Source organism: Pseudopipra pipra, chromosome 5, assembly GCF_036250125.1.
Source record: "Pseudopipra pipra isolate bDixPip1 chromosome 5, bDixPip1.hap1, whole genome shotgun sequence".
Lineage (NCBI taxonomy): Eukaryota > Metazoa > Chordata > Aves > Passeriformes > Pipridae > Pseudopipra > Pseudopipra pipra.
The window spans coordinates 24,772,395-24,793,778 of NC_087553.1; the positions used below are offsets into that span (position 1 = coordinate 24,772,395).

Below are 21,384 nucleotides of genomic sequence, written 5' to 3' on the forward strand. Positions count from 1 at the left end.
TCTTTATCCAGCTGAAGATCTCAGGCAAACCTGATAGTCCCTTAGATTGAGCAGAACATTTCTTCTCACTCCCTCTGCCTTTTGGCTAGTTGCTTCTTCAGGAGTGCTTTGTGCAGCTTCCACACTGGGAGCCTGGAAAGTATTGATATTAACCGAGGTATTATTTTTACTTTCTTTTTCTGATAGTTATCTACTGTCCTTGATTTCTGCTTCCCATAATTCCTTAGGTAATGCATCCTTTCCATAAACTTGCAGTGATGATGGTCCCCAAATTCACCCATCCAAACTCTTTTCAAATCTGTGCAGCATCACTGTGTGTACCTCTGAACACCAACTGTGTCCTTGCATGGAAAGCACTTATGACTCCAAGTTCATCCTCCACATTTCAGTCCAGGAAAGGGAGATCTCTGAAGGATGTGAGGAACCAGCCTCCAAGCCTTCAATGCCCACCTGTTCCCAGGAAACAAAATTGTCTCTGCGTGATGCCCTTCCATGCTGGGAAGATGCCGCTTAGCCTGAAACACACTGATTGGCCTTAATCTCACAAGATGGGGGAGTGTGTTGCCAGTCTTCTACTTTTTCTTTGCTTTTAATTAACTATGGTTCTTCAGGGACCTGGCCAGAATTTGCATAGTTATGACTTCAAAATCTCAGATCATTAAATACTTATTAGCAGCAGTGTAAACAGCAGAATGCACAGAAAATCTTAGTTAGCTAACACTCTTCGCCAAATGAAAGTTTCTATAAAATTATGGCAAGTTAAAGAAAACTGTAATAAATATAGCAATTAGGTGTTTCAAGTAGTGATCAGATAAAGATGGAAATCAGCAAGCAGCAGGCTAAATAGCATCTTAACCAAGGGTAGAAATATCAGTAGAACAGCCCTTCCCTCCAACATGCACTCTTTTTCCATCCTTAATGATACTAATTATTTCATTTGCTTTCTCCTAGTAAAACTATTGCTAGATGTGCAACATATTGAAATGAAAGCAGTCATCAAAATGAAATGAATCATACCAGAAAAGAAGGAGGGAGTGGTACCCTCTCTGTGTAATGTGTAGTTCTCAATTATTGCCTCTGATTTTTTTGCCTTCCTAAAAGCTAATTCCCTACTCTGTGAATGTTAGGTTTATTTAAAAAAACAAAACACACGTAAAAAAACCCAAAAAGCCTAAAACCCAGAAGAACAAAGCAAAACCAGCAGGCTCACAGGACCAAATGCAGACATTCTTTTTTCTTTTTCTTTTTTCTTTTTTTTTTCCTTCTCTAAGCAATGAAATACAGAGCTCAGAGCCTGTGTTCTGACTCTTGATTTTTAAAAGTGAGGCCCCATCATTCGTATTCAGTCATCTGAGCTCAGCGACTCCTTCTGGCTTTCTTATCACAGTGTGAAAACCTGCTTATGTCTTTTTGTATCATGTCTCTGAAACTATTAAGAAACTCTGACATTTTCTCCTAGTACACAGTTTGGAGAGAAATCTGAGTGTTCCAGGGTGTGAAATAATCACATTCCAGGCAGCAAGGGACCAGGCTCACAGGCTCTGGAAGCTTTCAGCATCTTTTGCTTGCACAGCAATAAAAAAAAAAAATAAAAAAAAAAATATATTTTGCACTGGAAGGGGGGACAGTTGCAGGTTATTTTTTTTAAGAATACAAAGCATCACAGCTCTGGAGCTGACTGTGTAATTAGCAATTGATCTAACATTCCCTGAGGAAATGTCTTTTTACTAACAGAATTATACTCTCTTTATTATTATTATTTTTTATAAAGGGGAAAAAAGGGTATAATTTTTGCAGTCCTTGTTTTACTAGCAAGGGATTTTTTTTCTTCACTTATCTTTCAGCTTTTATGTCAGCAGAGAGTTGTCATTTTGCAGCGTAATGAGCTCTAAATTTAAAAGAGATAAGCAGGACTACTTAGCTTAGTACACTGTGGTTTGCAGAGCAATTTGGAGGCCTACTGTGTAATGTCTGGCCACACCCCATATGATGTTATTCTGTTCTTTCTATGGTAGGTGTTGAAAGGAGTTCAAATCAGCTGTTTAGGATGGATTTTGAAGCCTGGCCCTAGAGGCACCAAACTGTGCAAAATGGGGCCAAATGCACAGTTTGCTCTTCCAGTATATCTCAAGTGATCTGACAGCAGGGTCAGTACTGGGGACTGCCTGGCAGCCCTATGCCTCCTGCACCATGGAGCAACCAACGTCCATATAGCAAAAAATCAGGTCCGAATAACCCATTAGTTGGGAGTCAGAGCATCCATGAAGACAACACTTTTAAGGAGTCATCCATGAATGACTGCAGCCCTGATGTGACTTGAGGGCTTCATGTGCTTAGCACAGTCCATGCAGTCTTGCCGCTGCCCATTCCCAATGTACCAGGACATGTTCTGCTTTCTTGCAGCTGTGAGCAAGTAAAGGCAATGGGAGCACAGGCCACGACTCAAAACTGACCAGGGGAAAAGGGACACCTAGAAAGAGTCTAACTTTTACCACAGCCCCCAGGACCTTTAAGAAAAGTGAGGATGTGGCTCTGGTTGGAAAGGAGAAGGGCAGGCATGGTGCAGCAATCTTAAAAAAATAGGTCCTGCTGGGCAGGCAAGTTTGCATCCACTAGTACATGTGCATCCTGTAGCTGCAGACTCAGAGTGGAAGCAGTAGCCCTCCTCTCTTGCCCAGCATCTGGGCAGACCTCATCAAAATCTCCTGGCTCTGCTTTTAAAATGTCCAGATGGGTTTACAAGAGATTGGATTCATGCCCTGCTCTCCTTGTGTACAAACTCAGGCATATCCAACCTTAGCAAGCGATGACTGGAAGTGTCTTGGACGTCACACATGCCCCATGCTCTACCTCTTCAGCTCTGTGCTCTTCCTCCTGCCTCCTTGCTGTTACTCCAATGCAGATAGTCTCCACTATCCAGGCAGTTGTGGACACCAGAAAGCGGATTTTACTGCCTGCCCTCCCTTGGAACACCAGAGATTCAGCTCATAGAGCTTCTGAGGGAGCCTAGCCAGCCCTGTTCTCCACGTTCCCCACACATTGCTACACCTCCAGCCACAAAAGACCCAGGGCTGTGTGGATCTAGTGATGCACATGCTTTTAAATTTCTTTTCATCAGAATGGCTCAATAACATAACAGTGGAGATGCAGGACCATTAGGAGTACGGACTTTGCTCCTTCTTTGTGTTGTAGCCATAGTCTTTGAAGCCAGAACAAAGGTAGCAGGACCTACTTCTCATCCTGATGTGTATGACAGAAGTGGAAGTATTTAGGGGTAAATCAGTCTCCTACCACCCCACAAACTGCAGGTGGGAGATTTGAGCTGTAGGATGGCTCATCTATCAAGGGGGTGGACATTTTGGTAAACGGAAAGACGCCAGCTCCAACTTTTGGCATAGATATCTGAATAAAAAATTCAGATAGGGAAAGCTGACAGACTTAGTCTTATGTTTTTCTTATGCATCCTATGTTTTTTGAAGTGGTAGAAATTAGTTTGTAAAATTTGATGGCTGAATCAAGGAGACAAGGATGGAAAGGCATATTCTTGTACACAGAAGACATCGATTAAATCCCATCTAGTCATGGCATAGGTGCATGTCAGTCTTAGACCCCTGACATAGCTGAAAAGCTGAAGGAATTCAGAGCAGAGAGCAATTAAAGTCTTCTGCCTTGTTCGTATCAGATACTCATAGATGTAAGAACCAAATAAAAGTCCACAGGCAGGAAAAGCTTCACTTCCCACAGACACTCACAGCAAGTCCAAAATTACAGCTAGGAAGTCACAGCCTTAAAGTTTTTGGATTCAGTGCCAACCTCAAATTTATTTGACAAAGAAATATGAATTGATTAGACTGCAGTTAATTAGATTTCAATTGAAAACTTCTATCAGAGAAGGGGAATTAGGTAGCTTTTGAATTTGACAAAACATATTGGCTTTGTGTCATAAGAAAAATACTGCCTTGGTATTTTTCATGAATGCTTCCATTATACATTTTAAATACTGTTTCTTGGCTTCTAATTTTTAGCAAACAGAAGTTCAGAAGCTAAGATTAGGAAAGTTAATGAGTGTTTAATAAAGGTATAAGGAGATGTAAATATGAAAATGTAAATGGTAATGTTTGAAGTGTTTTAATAATGGATTTCATTGAATGTAATTGTGAGGTAGCAGGTAGCCAGGCATTGCATAGCTACATTATCTTGGGTTTCATGTGCAGCAAGATAAAGTCTGAATTTTCTGGACTCCTTACGTGTTTTTCATAATCTCTATTTTAAATAGCGTTAGTTTTTATTCCTCTGTCCTGCTGGTCAGTCTGCTCTCCTGTGTCTGGCACAGAGCCACTCTGGCCATGCATTTCTGCTGTTGGACAGTGAGCACTGCTCTTCCTGAGTGCCAAGACAGATCCAAGCCCACGCTTGAGCTCACAGGTACAGAGGAGCAAAATTCCAGGCTGTAGCTGATGAAGCTATTCTGCTGTTGTTGAGGCCTCATGAGCACTGAAGGTTTGTAAGCCAGTGGTTTGCACGCCCCCTCATCCCTGTGTACTTGCTGTCTACTCCAGTGGCTTGGCCTGGGGCGGAGCTATAGGAGACCAGATACTTTCTGGACAGGGTCAATGTGCTAACAAATTGCTCACTTGCTCCCTGCGCTAGCTTGGTCTCACCTGTCTTTAACCTGAGGTCTATTGTGTGCTCAGCTGAGCAGACGTACCTGGACGTAGGCTAAAGTTTATCAACAAGGCAGAGACTAAGTTGGAGGAGAAAGCAGAAAGATGATCAGTACGGAAAGGGACAAAAAGAATAAAGATGAAGATGGAAAAGAAAATAATGGATTGGGAAGGGAATTGAAGGATATGAGGAAAAGTGAAAAAATCTGAAGGAAAGTCAAGGGACAAGTGGCAAAACTGTAAATTAAGATGAAAGATTAAATTGCAAAGTGGAAATGTTGCAGGCAGGTGTGAATCAGAGTGATGTAGAGAGAGAGAGAGGATAGGAAACAGGTGGGATACCTTGAGAGTAGGGAGGGAGGCAGAGCTTGAGTGGAAAGGTGTTCCCTGCCAGGCATCTCCCGGCTTCTGCAGGATGAACCCCATACATGCAACTGGTGTCCCTATCCCATTTCCTATCCTGACAGTGTTCCCAACATGCATCAGTCTTGAGCTGTGTGATGTTGGCACAGTGGACGTGTCAATCCCCTCTCCTTCTAGAAGAGTTTCATATAGAAAGTTTCAAAGAAGAAAATCTCCAGCGAGGGAAGAAGTAAATTATTGTATATATTCAATTATCTTGACAGCTCAGCACTCAAATTCCATCACAGATCAGGAGTTTCTGCATAGTTTAAGCTTCTGAACCTGTCCCTCCACTCGTCCACCCACACCAGAGGCCACAGAATACTTTAGTGGTGCCAGAAATGAGGTGTTGTTTCCCTCAGAAGAGATGCATTCCACCCTGCCCCCTCATGATAAAGGGAAAGGACTCACAACCAGCATGGGCTTTTTTTTTTTAATTTCTCCCGCATCCTAGACTTTGCCTGACTGCCCCTGGATGTTAAAGAAGCTAAGGTGTTTACAAACAAGATGTGCTTTAAGCAGCCAATAAAGGTGGGAGAACTAGATGAAGGGTAGTCAGGAGGTGGGGATTACCCTTGCCCGTGGCACTGAGCTGCTACAAAGCAAGAACAAGGAGCCTGGAAATCTCCTGGAGTTCAATAAGGAGGCAAACATTTTGTGCTAGCTGTAATGCTCCTTGCTCTTGGTTTACAAACACTGAGCAAACGTGGGGTTCTGCAGGTTGCTGGCATGATAAGGATCCAAGCACTGAGGGTTGAGTGCCTGCCTGAGAGTCCAAATAAGCACAGTACACCTGATTCACCATTGCAAGATCTTTAGACACAGACACAGCAAACGTGAACTTCCTGGCATAAATGTGCTGCCAGTTGCTGACTGATCACTTTTTGCGATAATCCCTTTTGACTCTCTGTCAACCCAACGCCACCTCCATATATGGCAGTAGGAGATCGGGTGCAGCCCAGACCTAGAGGGGGTTATGTGTCTAGGGTGTCCAGGCAGTGGGGAGCAGGGCTGGCTGGAGAATGATAATAACAAAAAGAGCTGGGCTAACAATCCCCGAAATGCTGCAGATGCCTGCAGACTCCAGCAGAGTCACTTAGAGATCCCATTTCATTAGAGGAAGGAGGCAACATTTGAATTTATCAGTTTTACTTATACAGAAGATGTTTTTTTTTTTCTTAATGGAGTTTCATTTCACCTTGGTCATCTGCCAGCCTTGCACAAATAGGTGTGTGAAGGTAGCTGATACTAAAGCCATCACTAAGAATGAAAATGCAAGAACAAGAGGCTCTAATACAAAATACACTGGAATTGCATCGGAGTTGTTTTGGTTACAGTTTGCGTGACTACAACAGACATAACATCCATGGGGATTCAAGCATCCTGGATGTTCTCTGTTATTACAGCCAAGATCAGGAGGTCTCAGGAAGAACTGTAGGCAGAAGGGGTCTGTTCATCGAGCTGAAGCCCTGGGGCCTCCTAGGGCTGAGTTCATTTTTGTTAGTAGATGATCTCTGAAAAATTTAGCAGTTGCCCTTTTCTAACCCATCCTTGGGAACAGCCTGGTGTTTTCACTGGCAGTGTGATTGTCTGTTCGGCTTTTTTTGTCTGGCTATACTGGAATGTAATCATAGCAAATCTGCAGTCACTGAGGGCTGCAGGAGGCTGGCTTGCTGCTGTCTGAACCGCACAGTTGCAGCTAAGACAGCATTTGTCTTGCCCTGAAAGGACCCACAGTCACTACTCTGATGATTAATAATTTTCTAGTGACACATGGACTGTACTACATAGGTGGCAAACTCATTCCAGCTAGGAGAGGGCAATGATGTGCACCTGGTTAAGGTTACTCCCATTGTAATGCTAGCAACATGGCTGTAGCCACAAGAGGACAAAACTTAAATGGTTTGTAAACAGCAGTTCTATATTAAAAATAATTTTGCATGGTTAAGGCTAAGAAGAGATGTCACCTCTGTCCACTGATTTCTTGTCAGCCTGTTGCTTTTCCCCTGCGTTCAGTTTCTGTGAGGGTCACCATGTTCTTCAGGACTTCTCATTTGGTTCCTTGCAGTTCAGAAAAGACCACTTTTTGGAATTAAATGTATTTTGAACTATTTGCTTACTTGGCATTTGACTCTGTTTCAGGTTGTTCTGCTGTTGCCCCAAAAGAATTTTTTTTGCCTTCAGAGATTGGATCTCAACCCAGTGCTCTAGTGGATGCATTTTTTTAGGAGAGGAAAGTTCTGTGGGACTTCACCAAGCTTGGACACCTTCATGTTTCTGTGCATATACCTACCCCCTGTAACAGACTGCAGTGTAGGGACTCCTTCAGCCGTGAAGCTACCTCTTCATGTCAAGTCTGTGCTGTGAAAAGCTGTTAGCTCATGTCCTAGGAGCAATACACCTATGTCTATAGGGTGTTTTGTCCATAACTGTAGTTCTAAAGTTTCAGCAGGTCTGTCTAATTCAGGAGTAACAGCAAGCTGATGAGGCAATCTTGCTTTATGCTTTTGGAGCAAGGTTGGTCAGTGCTTACAAAAAGCCCTTGGTTCTTTGAACCACACAGGTATGTCCTTTGTATGATGTTCTGTAGTCATGTCTATGCATTTATATTTGTGTGCATTCCTCCTTTATACCCACTTCCCACTTTGATCTGACCAGATAGATCCTAAGCCTCTATCAGTGTCTATCACTAATGCTTTCTGTAGGCTAGTTGAATATTGCTGCTTGATTTGAGGTGGGTTTTTTTTAGGTTACATTTTTTTGGGGTGTGAATATTTTGATTATCTGCATGAAATCCCTTGTTTCTCCTTCTGCATTTGGCATATGTGGAACTGACAGCTCCAGGGAGGTAAATGAATGCCACTGTGTTTCAGAGGAAAAATTATTGCATGCAATTACCCTAAAAGTGCATGAGAGAACAGAGTGAAAGGAATGAGGGAGAGAAAGAGAGAGAGCATGAGAGAGAGTAATCACAACACTTCGACAGGTTTACCCCATCGTGTTTGAAAATCTTTCACTCTGACAAGTCCCCTTTGTGAAAGGTGCAGACAGATAACCAGGCAGTAGCTCTTTGAGTTCCTCTTCAGTGGAGGGTAATCAATAGAATGACCAGTGCACTGGTCCATTTCACTAAAAGCCTCTCCCTGATATTTTTTACAAACTAGATGTACCCCATTTCCCTCTTGATGTCTCACTTTGGCTCCCTCATTCACTTTTCAGTGGTTCCTCGGCAGACGGATCTGAGTCAATATTAGGTTGACTTGTGGGTCTTTCTGTATAAATTATAATGTATTTGTTCTGAGAAGGGGTGCAGTAACAAAAGGCTGTGTCCCCAGTCCCTCTCTATCTCTTGAGCCTTATTAAAAGGCCAAGGAAATGGGAGGCTTTGTAGCTTCATTATTCATGTCTGAGAAGAGATTCAGTAGAAGCAGTCCTTGTCCTGACTCTGCTGCTATTTCACCCACCAACTCTGTTACCCCCTTGATCCCATCTGCACATCAGGGGAAGCTGGTGACAACAGCCCATGTCCACCTGGAGGCCTCATGCACCTACGTTCACAAAAATATGTAAAACGTTTTGAGATCCTCAGGTAGAAACTGCTGGCCAGGGTAAATGGTTAGTGTAATGGTTTCTCACCATGCTTTCAAAGAGGCAGGACATTTGCCATACTGGCAAGGAGGGAAGCGCTGGGCTAAGGGATGCTGAGCCATGTCACTTTTTGTCACCTGCACCTGCAGCTCTCACAGCAAAGCCAATGCATTAGTCACACCTATTTACACTTTGAGGTTATTTAGATAGCAGGTTGTTGTGTTAGGGAAGCTAAAGTCTAGCATATGCCCTAAAATTAGGCTTTTCCCCTTTTGGTTGGTGTCAGAAAGGAGTGATTCACAGGTATGGGGGAAGCCTCTCCACCTAGTCAAAGCAGTTACCATTTTAAGTAAGAGAGTTATTTTCTAGGTGAGATAAAACAGGTTAGCTGAAGCTGCCTCCAGGGACTGTATCCTGCAGTGTGAGATGAGGAGAACACGGGGAGCACCGCACTGTGCTGCAGGTAACACTCAACAAAACTGGCTACACAGCCCTCTTTTCCTGGCCTTGTGTGAAATGGCCACTCCATGTGTGTGCCCTCACCAGCAGCACATGCTTCTTGTCAGTGCATCTTCATGCAGCTCCTTCCCCTCCTGATGGTCACAGCAGGTACGTGTTATCACATCTCCCAGCCTGCATCATGTGCGTTCTCACTGCTCACTGTGTTTTCTGCCAGAGGAGCTGTGGGCTCTGGTCTTGTTCCCGGAGAGCTAATGGAGACTCCAATTTTGCTTCCAAAAACTCAGACTTCATCCCCATGGCTTCCAGGAACTCTTCAAAGAAGAAATGATAAATCTGTGGCTCAAGCCAAAATTCTGGATTCTTTTAAACTTTCTTTTTCTCTCTTTCTCTCTCTCTCTTTCTCTCTCTCTCTCCCCTTCTGCAGGATGGTGGAGTACTCCCTGGATCTCCAAAACATTAATTTGTCTGCAATCCGTACTGTCCGTGTCCTGAGACCCCTGAAAGCTATCAACCGTGTGCCTAGTAAGTCATGTTTCCCTGTCACACCTGCTCAGCTCAGTTTTTGGAGAGTACATGACCAATAAGGCTGCATGTGGTGGTGTTCTCCAGGCAGGGTTCGGGTACAAAATGAGTGGAGGCTTCTGCAGGGTATGTGCAGGTTTTCACCGATCAAAGGGCCAAGAGGTGTCATAGGATGGGCAGGAAAACAAGAGTTTCCCAGCATATCTGGTCATGGGCATTCTGTGCACAGCCATTTTGATGGCACAGGAAGTGAACAATGTGCAGTAAAGGAAAGTGGTTTTTTTCTTCCCTTTACTGAAGAGCGTTGCAGGTTTGACAATGTCTTCAGCCTCAAAAAGGGCTGTGCGAAAGGTCTAAAGAGGGATGAGCTTGGGGAAGCAGGAAGAATTGGTTTGCTCAGGCTTTCACATGGTTTTCCAGATCCTCTCCTCTGAAAAATTTTCATGCCATTACAGCTTAGGGTCATGTAATACTGACTGTTTTTTCTTTCCTCCTTGCCTTGTGCTTTGCACTCCCCCTTTTGTGCCAACTATCCCCGCTGTGAGCTGGCGTGTGTATGAGCCAGGCTGAGCACTACTGGGAATGGGGATGCCAGGCCTGTGCCTGAGCCTGGATGTGTCAGTAGCCAAATTGCTGCTCACCAGCACCATTCTAGTCTGACATACAACCCTCAGCTCAGGTCTGCATCTAAACCAGAGACATGTTGTAGCCCTGGGGCATATCTGTGCACGTGCACTGCACCCACAGTGGAGGTGGTCCCTTCATAACCCTTGCATCTTCCCTTCCCAGAGGATGGGGAAGAGACCACCCTCTTCACCATGGTTTGAAGTTTTCGGTGGTGCTGAACTTCTTCCTTCATCTTCCCTTCCTTTGTCTCTCTTGTTTTTCTTTTTCTCATCAGTGGTGCTCTCCTTGCAATCCTGAAGCAAGTAAGCAAGAATTGCTATTGTTATTGAACTGCAGGAAACATGCAGGTGGCTCAGGTTTTTCAGTGGTTGTATCTAGGTGTATGGAAGTGAACTGGCAGACAGGATGCATGCCCTTGAGATCAGGGGATTGTGAGAGCACTGCACTCAGCCTGCCGTGTCACTCTGATGTTTCTGGCTGTTCCCTGTGCAAAGGCAGCAGCTCCCACATGCAGCCCCATGAGACTTCAGGTATTTCTTCTGCAAGTTTTTCAGTCTTACAGAACGGTAGGAAGTCTCTTTGCTCTTCCCCATAATCTCCCTAATCAGGTTGTATGCAGTGGCTAAGACCTCACCAGAGCTCTCCTAATCCTTCTCTCAAGCTCAGATGCTCCTTTTTCTTTTCCAGTTCTGAGGGAGTTTGCACAGTTGACCCAGTCTGCATCATATGCTTTTCCTTGTGCTAAAGTCACTTCCATGATGACGCTTATTTCCTGAACATGTTGTGGAGGTGGATTTGAGGGTCTCTAGTTCCATGCAAAGCCCTTCTAGAACAGAGTCTTGTCCCTCTTCCTAGGTACACTTTTGACTTTGAGCAACAGCCGTGAGCAGAGAGTGCTGAAAGGTGTGATGGAGAAACTGAGGCGCAGTCCTCTGTGCCCAGCATGGCAGGAGGATGCCAGGCAGAAGAGCGGCTGGTTGGGGCACTGAGAACTACACCCAGGAACATAACAAGTCCATCATGGGGTGATAAGGATGGGAGTCAACACAAGCTTTTGGCTATTGACTGTCAGCAGAACAATTCCCCCAGCCTGTCTTCATCTCTCTGGCCCTTCTTCAGAGGGGGAAGAGGACTGGGAGCCAGTCCTGGTCCTGGCAGTGGGTATGCACTGTAGTGTCAGGAAGCACCCTTTCTGTGAGGGGTAGGCTGGAGGTTGTGCGTGGCAAGCTAGCTCCTTGCAGAAAGCGTACTGCCAGCTATGTGAGAGCAACACCATCATGTTATGCAGCCTCCTTTCCTCCCTGCTTCATCAGGAGTCCCATGAGTTTGTGCTCAGACTGCTTTGAGACTGATCCCTGTTACAGGGTAGACTTAACCCTGATGGAGAGCGGAAACATCCTGAGTGACATCCAATTACCTCCTACAGGTGTCTGCCATTTTAATTGATGGACACTGGTGGTCAGGAGCAAAGACTGACAGAAAATCAAGGCCTTCTTCTATTTCTGTTTATCTTCTGGAACAGCCAGAGATGCCCCAGGGAAGAGTAGTGTGAGCCACGTCAGAACTGACCCATCAGGGACCTGCTCCATGCATGCAGAGGCACCAGGGATGCTTTTCATCATCTCTCCTGACCTTTGCAGAGCACAGGCCATTGAATTTCCTCTAGCTGTCCCTGCCATGACACTACCTGTCTGCTCCTTTTATCAGTATGAAACTTTACCTGTATGAAATTGATGCTGTTTTAATTTCCACTCTGTGGTTAAATATTTATGTATTTTTCTTGCTATGTAAATCTGTGGTTATATGCAGAGAATGTTTTGGAAGAAAGACATCATGTCATTAATTAAAAAACAAAACAAAACAAAACAAAACAAACCCAAACTCAAACTGGATTCCCTGGGAGAGGAAGCAATGACTTGAGGGCTAAAAACTGGCGAAGAGGCTGTAAACAAAGGCTGGTGATAAATGGAGCTGCGTTAGAAGAAGGTGCCTAGTGGGCTACAGCAAACATAATTAATGGGACCTTTGGCCACAAATCTTTTTTTAATGCCTTTTTAAAGTTCTTCATTACAGATCTGAAGTAAGAGGAAAGTCTATTAGTGAGATGTACTGATGATATGAAGCTGGAGGTGTTGCAGGTGCTAACAAAGAAAGTGGGAAATCACACAAAAGGAGGTAGAGGGAGATTGAGGTCATGGTTGTGAGTGTGAGATATCTGGAGAGAGGCGGTAGGGTTAATCCCAGAGGCAGATATTCAGCCATGTCCAAAAGGCTGTGATGGGACATTGTGGCCCAGTGTTCACCAGTGGCCATTTCAAAGGCTTCCACGTGGGAACCCGGGTAGGGACAGATTTTCACTGAGAAGTCTGGTTGTGTGGACTGAATAAAGGCAGATTATTATTAGGAGAATGGACAAAGTGATTAGGAACCTGACTGATTACAGTATGAGTGGAAGAATGCTCAAGTGTCTGTCGGGGTAGATTATTTAGCACCCAAAGAACAGTAACACTCTACCAATTAGCTAGTGTTTGAAAAGTCCACATACTGAAGTGAAAAATTTCTGGAGAATTTTGAGAGAAATTTCATATTACATGACAGAAAAAAAATAACGATGTCAGAAAATTAGAAGAGAGGAAATTCACAAGGAATTTCTAAGGAAACAGTAGCAAACATGGTAGAGGAAAAAGTGTCACCTATTAAATAAGTTAAGTAAACTTATTTTATACTCTTGGCAGGTGGGCAAGGCTGAAGTTTAAATGCCCAAATTGGGTATGTCTAAATACTGCTTACCCATGCTCATTTCTTAACATGTTACTGAAAGCCCTTCCTTACAGTGAGACTTCTGAAGCTTTGAAACAATATCGCACAAGGAGCTGACAAATGCTATTTGTGTGTGCCATGCTCATTATCTATGGTGTAAAGGATGCATAGACTCTCTGAATCATGACAGTAGAAGAAAAAGACATCCAATGTAATCAAAAGGTGGTAAATGTCCATTAAGAATGACATTCTATACCCAGTTCATAATTAGGCTGTAAAACTCTGCCTTTGGGAGTCCTTCCAGTCTCAAATCAACTAAGATGCACTGTGTAAGTAAAGGAAGCAAAATGGGATTTTCCAGGGGAAGCCCCATCCCTGGAAGTGTTCAAGGCCAGGTTGGATGGGGGCTTTGAGGAACTAGTGGTTCTTGTCCATGGCAGAGGAGCTGGAACTAGATGATCTTTAAGGTCACTTCCAACCCAAACCATTCTATGATTCCATGAGAGCTCACACACAGACACTTCTAGATTTCCAACTTTCTTATGTCAGGGTTAGAGCTGATCTTTAGCTACTGGTTATAAGCAACTGATTGCATTTTTTGCAGTTCTCAGCAGGATGTGCTACTGACCATTGACAGATTTCCCTTCTGAATGAAGAAGCCTGGGGTTCTGCCACACTTGATCATGTCATTTCCATTCTCATGTCATCTTTGAAGTGTACTAGAGAAAACATGAGGAGCCCTAGTTTTGTAATATGTATCACGCCTTCTTCAACATTCCTTCTTATCTCTTGCATTCTTGATTACAGCCCCAGGAACTCAGCCTTTTGGGGCTTTTTTGAAAATGTGAGGGAAAAATTAGAGATAGTTCTGGTCCTATTAGCACGTGATTTGATTCCATGGCAGTGAGTCGGTGTGACAAGCCCTGCAAGTCACTGGAGAAGTGTAAAAAGGAAAAAAAATACCCTCTAGATCTTGTCAGGGGTAGTTGCTTTCTACTCCAGGCATGTCTGTGTCCTAGTCTTGGGGTGAAATTCCACATCCATTTGTTGTTATTATCATTTTGTGATTGTGTGTCAGGTTGCTAGGTGAAACATTGCTGTTTGCAGCTCTTTCATTGCTCCTCATGGCAAGGCACAAGATCTGGAGGGAGAGGCTGGTTTGGTTTTATTTCTGCCTGCTTTTGAGTCATTTTTGATAATTTGAATTTCTTGCACTTCTGTTATTAAGTTTTTTGACATTGGAGCAGAAAATGTTTCTTCAGTTTATTCTTTCTTGTTGCATTGGCCTTATGCAAAGAAAAGCCCTTGCATTATGTTTGATGTCTTCCAGTTTCCTCTTATAATTTAGGAACTGATTCATCATTTGGAAGCAGATTATTTCAGCTGACCACACTGTATGGAACTGAAGGAGTCTGTTGCAGTGTTGCATAGCAGCTTTATGGAGTAGAAAGGGTATACATGTGCTAATACTCGGTGTGTAAGTGCAGTAATATGTATGTGGAGTTATAAGCATTAGAAATATGTTATATGTTTATTACTAGCTGTGCAGGAAATAGAATTTCAGATTTGTGGGGAGTTCTGCTTTTTCTAAATGTGGTTTATTTTTAGTCACAACAAAAATAATCTTTTCCAATCCATTTTAACATGGCCTTATGCTGCCTAATTTTAGGTGGTGTGTTTGGTTTTTTGATTTTTTTCCTACACTTAGTCATGACAAAGAAATTTAAAAATCAAAAATCCTCAATCATACCATTCTAGTATAAAAATGATTTTCTCTCATCTTGTCCTCTTTTTTGCTTAATGTTTTAATAACTATTGCATCATTTTTATTTCAATGAAATAATATTTTTTGCTGGTAAATGTGCTGTGTAGGAAAATCTTGATCTAGTTTCATTTTTCTTTATCAATGATTGTAATTATAGTAGCTCCATGGGTCCAAATAGACTGGAGTTTTCTACTTTTCTTCTCAAAGATATAAAGATCCTAAAGATATAAACCAAGATTTTTTATTTCAGTCTTTCTCATGTTTCAGACCAGGTGAATGAGACCCAGTGATTGTCATCAGCAGAATACAACTGACATCTCCTAACTCTTAGCTCTGCATTCATCTCACTAGACCGAAGCACTAATATAAAAATAGTCTAAAGCAGATGAATCCTGGAGTTGGAAAAACAGATGTTTTGCATTTATATGCCTGCCTTAAATCTGTATTCCACACCAAGCTACCTGTGCTTGGTGCTGTAACAGTGCCTAAGATAGAGCAATCTGGCTATGAACCCTGCACTTGGCATGGGGAAAAAGTGATGACATTTACTTCTCTAAATGTGTTTTTGAAGAACTAATTTCACTGATGAGTGTGTGTGAAATTAGCTTCTGACTGAGATATATTAGGCTGCAAAACAATCTCTTTTAAAGCTAGATCAGACAAAGAACAAGTACATTTGACAGGCACAGTCCTGCCCTAGCAGTTGGAAATGCAAAGGGATTATGAAGTTCCTCTTCTAAATCCCTCCCCCCCCAGGGTCTTCGCTTCAGATGCTTCCATCTTTTTGCAAGTGGACTGTCACTCGCTTGTTCTCTTCCAACGTTGATTCCCCTTCAAAACTGTCCTCTTCTATTTGACTCTTTTGGAAGTACATTTTTCCCCTTTCAGCTTTATTTGTGAAGTAATAACTGAAAATCAGATACTGTTATATTTTCCAAATATTTAGACTTACCTCATTCACAGTTCTTTTTAGAAGCTGCTCTGTAAATCTTTATTGTCACATCTCAGTGACACACAAACCAAAATGGGCAAATGTGTATACATACAGATATATCCACATGCAGCCAAAGTCTTGTGCAGGTTAGTACAGGTACAGGAGTGATGTTCTCTCACCAAAAAAGGTCACAAAGCACTTTTCATTCCCTAGTCAGGCTGTGTGACACAAATGTATTGAAAGGCAAAGCTGCCAGCTTTCTGTAGACTCTGTCCCAGACAGGTGGGCAGTGAAAGGATGGAGAGAAGCTGACAGGGAATGGACTTGACCAATGGGGTCAAGTTCAGTCTGTGTCCTCTGTTCCCAATCCAATCTCCTAGCCAAATGGAGCAAAGCACTCAATAGAACAATGTGATTTATGCCTGGAGCAGGCCATTAAAGGATGTCTTTCCTCTAAGAAGGGTAGAGATCAGAGATGGAAACGTATTCAGAGCTGCAGTATCCTGTATGTGCAGCTCTCTATCAAGTCAGTCAAGCCCTAAATGCTCAGGCTTGCTCAGGATACAGGGAGCAGTGCAAAGGGGAGCAGAGCAGAATGAGGATCAATAGAGATGAGAGCAGAGAAGGAGCTTGGCTAGAAAGAGAAATGCACAGGAAGCAAACAGGGGGGTTTGCCGGGCACAGCATGTGAAGGTGTGATGCACCTCTGTGTGTAAGATAATGCATAGACAGTGGGGGGGGGGAGGGAGGGAAGGAAACCAAAACCAAAACAAAGTCAAGGACTAGTATAAAGAAAATCTATTGACTCTCAGATAAATATGCTGGATGAGTTTGTGAATTGATGCTTTTCTGGAGCTGTTTAAAACTGGCCCACATATTGTAGTGATGGAGGAAATCTTCATAGAATTATAGAATGGTTTGGGCTGGAAGGGATCTTAAAGATCACCTAGTTCCAACCCCCCTGCCATGGGCATGAACATCTTCCAGTAGACCAGGTTGCTAAAAGCTCCATCCAGCCTGACCTTGAACACTTCCAGGGATGGAGCATCCACAACTTCTCTGGATGTTCCAGTACTTTGCAACTCTCACAATAAAGATTTTTTTTTCCTGTATCTAATTTAAGTCTTCGGTCACCGAAGACAGGTTGCAATTTTATTTACTTGTTGTCTGATCTCAGTGCTGTTTTTCATGTGGACTCCAAGTGTGTAATATATTGCCAGGTAATCATGGGAGAAAGTAATCTTTCCCTCTCTGAAGCAGTCCACTCAATTTCACTATTATTAGCAAGTATTCAAAAGTCACAAATCGTGTGCTTGTAGGTTATCAGATGGGTTTAAAGCTGTGAGATTTGAAAAAGCAAAAGGAAAACCAATCACAGATTATATTTCTTTTTCCCATGGCTTTCAGACCCTTAAATCTGTGACTCAGATCTTTTAGTCCTCTTTTTTTTCCCCCATAGTAGTGGGGAATAGAAACTTCTTTTTTTTGCTGTAATCTGGCATTGTCAAGTCATAACAATATTTCACACCTAAAGGTTTCTGCCATGCTTCCCAAGACTCACAATAAAAATCACAACAGTCAGTAACAGAATCTTGGAGTTTGTGTAAAGCAAACCTGGAAAAAAACAAAACAAAACAAAATCATAAAAAGACCTTTGTTGGAATCTTTCTTTCTTCCTTCTCCTGGAGGAGAACCTGCACAGCCAGAATTTTAAAAAATGCTCATTGCCTCACAGCTCCCATTGTGACAATTCTACTGCCTGTTCAAACAAGCTCAGCCTCCAGTGTACACAGCGCTCATGAAAGCCCAGCCATGTATTTTGCTGCCTAAATGGGAGCTGAGCTGTTTTGCAAAATCTGTCCCATGGGACCTATCAAGAAATGGATACCATGGAAATGTGAGCAATAATGACAGTGTATTATGGGGTGAAAGATAATGTCATATTACACTAATGCAAATTACACTTTGTGTGTGTGGGCAGGGCAATTTACAACCATAACCTTAAATTTCTCTATCTTTGTGTATTTTGGGCCCGATTCTCCTGTTCACACTCATTTCACCTAACATCATGTCACTGCCTGCAGTAGAAAGAAACATGATTCATGCCAGTGACAGCAAGAGGAAATTAGCTCCCTTAAATCTGAACCAGAAGTTGCATTAACACTGTTTTACATAATATTTTGCATTATTCTGTCCCACTTACACAGCGCTAGAGATGTGTAAAGAACTTGAGGATATTTATAGAATGGAGGCAAGTGGCTCACAGCCACAGCACTGAAGTTACCTTACCTGGCGTTGGGTGACCCCAGCAATTCTGAAAGAAAAGCTGGCGCTGTATGTTTTTAATAGACTCTTCACTGAAAGTGAATGCAGTCATCATTGCAGTGATAAATGGGGAAAAAAATGAGATTATCAGTGAATGAACTACTGTAGCAGGTGGTAGTAGGTGTTGCTTATTAGATGTTCAGTATTACAAAAAAGAACAGAACGACAGCAATCCCCCAGAGAGACACCTCTCTAAGAATTAATCTGACACCTGTCATCACTCTCCAAGACAAGGTTGCTTAACAGTCCAAAGCTTGCAAGGTGATAATGGAGAGAGAGTGAAGAAAGGGCTGCTGACTGAGACCTTTGCCTGCATTTGTTTCTGCTCATGTCACCGATTATGTGGCTACCAACCATGCTATGGTGGCACATACTGAATGTGAATGCTTTTGGTGGAGGAGCTTTCTGTCGTTATCCATGAAACCTCAGCTGGGCTCATAGCACCCATAACAAGGTGTAGCTTGCTGCAGAGCTTGGATGTCTCCTTTGTGGATGACAGGAAAGCCTGGACTGGGGCCATCCTTTTTCCAGAGATGTCAGCATTTAGGTGTCAAGACAAATTCGCTGGATTTCACCCTCTTTCTTGAGGCCACTGTAACCCTGGGGTCAGGTCTGCAATTAGGAGGCTTCACTTCTGAGCTTGCTTCTTCAAAACACCTGGAAGCTCCACCTGGGCCCCCTTTGGCAGTCTGCTGAGCACTGTGGCTATGCAGCACCCATGTGTTTATTTGCTCATCTTCCCCCTGCCCCAAGGAAAACTGCTTATCTCTGGTTTCATTTGCACTCTCTTTTTGGCAATTGTTTTAGCTGAATGCCTGTTGGGAGATGTTCTAAGTGGTGTATTTTTTCTCCCCTCTTACTTTTCTTTTTGATCCTTATGTTGACCTGACCCCATCCATATCTTGCTCTCCAACTGAAAAGAGGTGAGGTCTGTGTCAGTCCCTGGATCACAAGGGATTTGTTTCTACAGCCTTGGAGAAAGCTTAAGAGAGTTCTTTCTCTTTTATGAGTATACTCTAAACATACTCTGGAAAGCTCTGTTGTCCCAGCAGGGGGAAGCTCTGGCCAACAGATTTTTTTCTGGAGTTTTTTACCTCAGGCTTAACTTGAGGAATACTTTAAAGGTAAGGACTGAGGAAACTTAATTCTTGAACTTGATTCAGTATTCTAAGGGAAGTCACTGTACCAAGATGAGGCTTGATGTGCCCATGTTACTGTGAAAATGAACAACAACTCTTTGTACTGGCTGAAGCTTTATAAGTGCTGGAAATGTCATGTTTTGATATTTTCTGTGGTCACACTGAGGAGTGACAAAGATTAAAATAATTTGAGGTTATGTCATGAACAGGCTGTACAGGATGTGTCTGAGCCAGTCAGAGCTGCTAGAAGGCTTTGCTTGTCTGTAAGGCAAAAGTGAGGAATTTCTGAGGAACTTAACCAGTGCTCCTGAACTATGGATCATGCTGAAAATCTGCAAGTGCAAATCTGCAGGAACTTGACGAAGAGATCAATGGGAAGACTTTGCTCATCTCTGAATGAGGCCAGTGTTTCTGAGGCAGTTTTTCCATAGCAGCAGAACTGGCTTAAGGTCTCTCACTGTCTCATATCATCAACTGGATCTGCCTTTCCATAGAGTTCATTTAATTTGGGTTTGGCTATCCATCTGGACATGCTCTCTCTTGCATTGGTGATGGTCTACAACGTGAATGAGGCTGGATTTGCAGCTTGAGGACAAGGCACCCGGAGCTGCGCACCGGCTGTTCCAGCTGAGCTCATTTCACTTACACTTGTTGTTTGCAGGAGAGGCCTCAGTTAGGAGGAATGCAGCAAAGGGAAAAGGTCTGTGTGGCAGGGAAAGCTGTGAGTTATAGTATCGGTGAGCTTGGCAGTGTGTCTACTATTGGACAAACAGCTGACTGGTGTCTCTTTGCAGCAGTTTGGCTCCACAGTTTAGCTGATGTTCAGGAATGTAATGTGTGAAATGATAGCTAAACCTCAGATCAGCAAGAGATCAGTGAGAAGGGCCACAAGCTGGAGCACCAGCTTGCACTGTGCACAAAAAATGAAATTATTTTAACTACAGGCATTGGCTGCAAAAAAAAAAAAAAAAAAAAAAAGTGCATTTCTTTCAGTGTACTTTCTGCATAACCTATCTGCTGGAATGGTTCCTCAGTTCTGAAAATTTCCATAATGGAGCATGCACAGGAAAATCCTGCCAACCACATGCTAGCGGGATGGACTGCCATGTGTCCTGGGGCAGGGGAGGAAGGAAAGAAGGCACGCTTGGACAAGCAGCCTGGCCAAGGAACATAATGACACTTCACTCTCTGCATTCTGCAAAATATCCTGCCAGCTACGGTCACAAGTGCTGATGGGAAGGAGATTTGCTTTTGCTCCAGTTAAAATGACAATGGGTGGCTTGGTTCACGATGCAGATGAGATGGGTGCTGAGAATTATGTTCTCTTCCATCTGGTTTACTCAGAGCGGGGGAATGATGCTTCAAACAGCTATCTCCTTTTGACTTCACATGCATTAGCTTTCTCCCTCACTCTATAGCTGGGTAGGATTTGAAAGCCTCAGAGGTGTGTGAGATATAAGAAACCAGAAACAACAGGATTTCTCACCCCCCTCCTCAGATCACAGTGTGATTAGCACTAGGGAGTGAATCAGCTCAGCTGTCGGCCCTCACTCTGGGAAAGAGGCAGGTGGAAAGAAGGCGAAGTGACAGAGCGATGCTGAGCTGGGGCAGGCGGGGCGTGCCTCCGGGCACACCTGCACTGCACAGCCGGCTCTGGCTGCCCGGAGCCTCCTCGCCAGCCCTGCCCCGGCTGCTCGACCCCGCCGGGCCGCTGTGCCCGGGGCTGCCACGTGCCAGACGAGTCTGCTTGGCTGTGACGGCCGGGCTAACCAGGGTTGATGGCAAGTGTCTGGAGGGAGCGAGGGTCACTGAAGAGTCTGTCAGGAAGGGCCTCTGGATGCTACCGGGGTGAGACAGACGATTTCCTTTTTTTTACAAACCCAGGAGGGAGCTCAAAGACGGCTCAGCCCTGTGCTTCCTGCTGCTAGCTCACTTCCTGGCACTCCTTTCACCCTCCCACCATTTTTTATCCCTGTAACATACTTTGCCCCATCTACTGCTGTGTTTGAGTGGTGGCTTTGCTCCTGAAGGATGTCCTATCAAGATTAGCCCTGCCAGCAAGGTACAGTCGAGCACCCTTCTCTACCCCTTGCCCAAGGGCATGGGTAAGCAGCAGGGAAGCATTATGTGGGCATTGTTTCGTGGAGATCCTTCCTTGGATGCCCACAGCTGAGGCCATTTTGTTTCTTTCTTTCC

General features: G+C 43.7%; 1 protein-coding gene across 4 annotated transcripts in view; it reads left to right on the top strand.

Moving 5' to 3' along the window:
* CACNA1I (calcium voltage-gated channel subunit alpha1 I) overlaps positions 1 to 21,384 on the top strand; it is an 88,810-nt gene that overhangs the window by 9,192 nt on the left and 58,234 nt on the right. For 3 of the 4 annotated variants that reach the window (XM_064655143.1, XM_064655144.1, XM_064655145.1), the window contains exon 3: positions 9,541 to 9,638. The exons of the other annotated variant lie outside the window; for it this stretch is intronic. In XM_064655143.1, the coding sequence (XP_064511213.1) occupies positions 9,541 to 9,638 (98 nt within the window). The remainder of the gene's footprint in view (positions 1 to 9,540; positions 9,639 to 21,384) is intronic. 4 annotated transcript variants of the gene reach the window in all.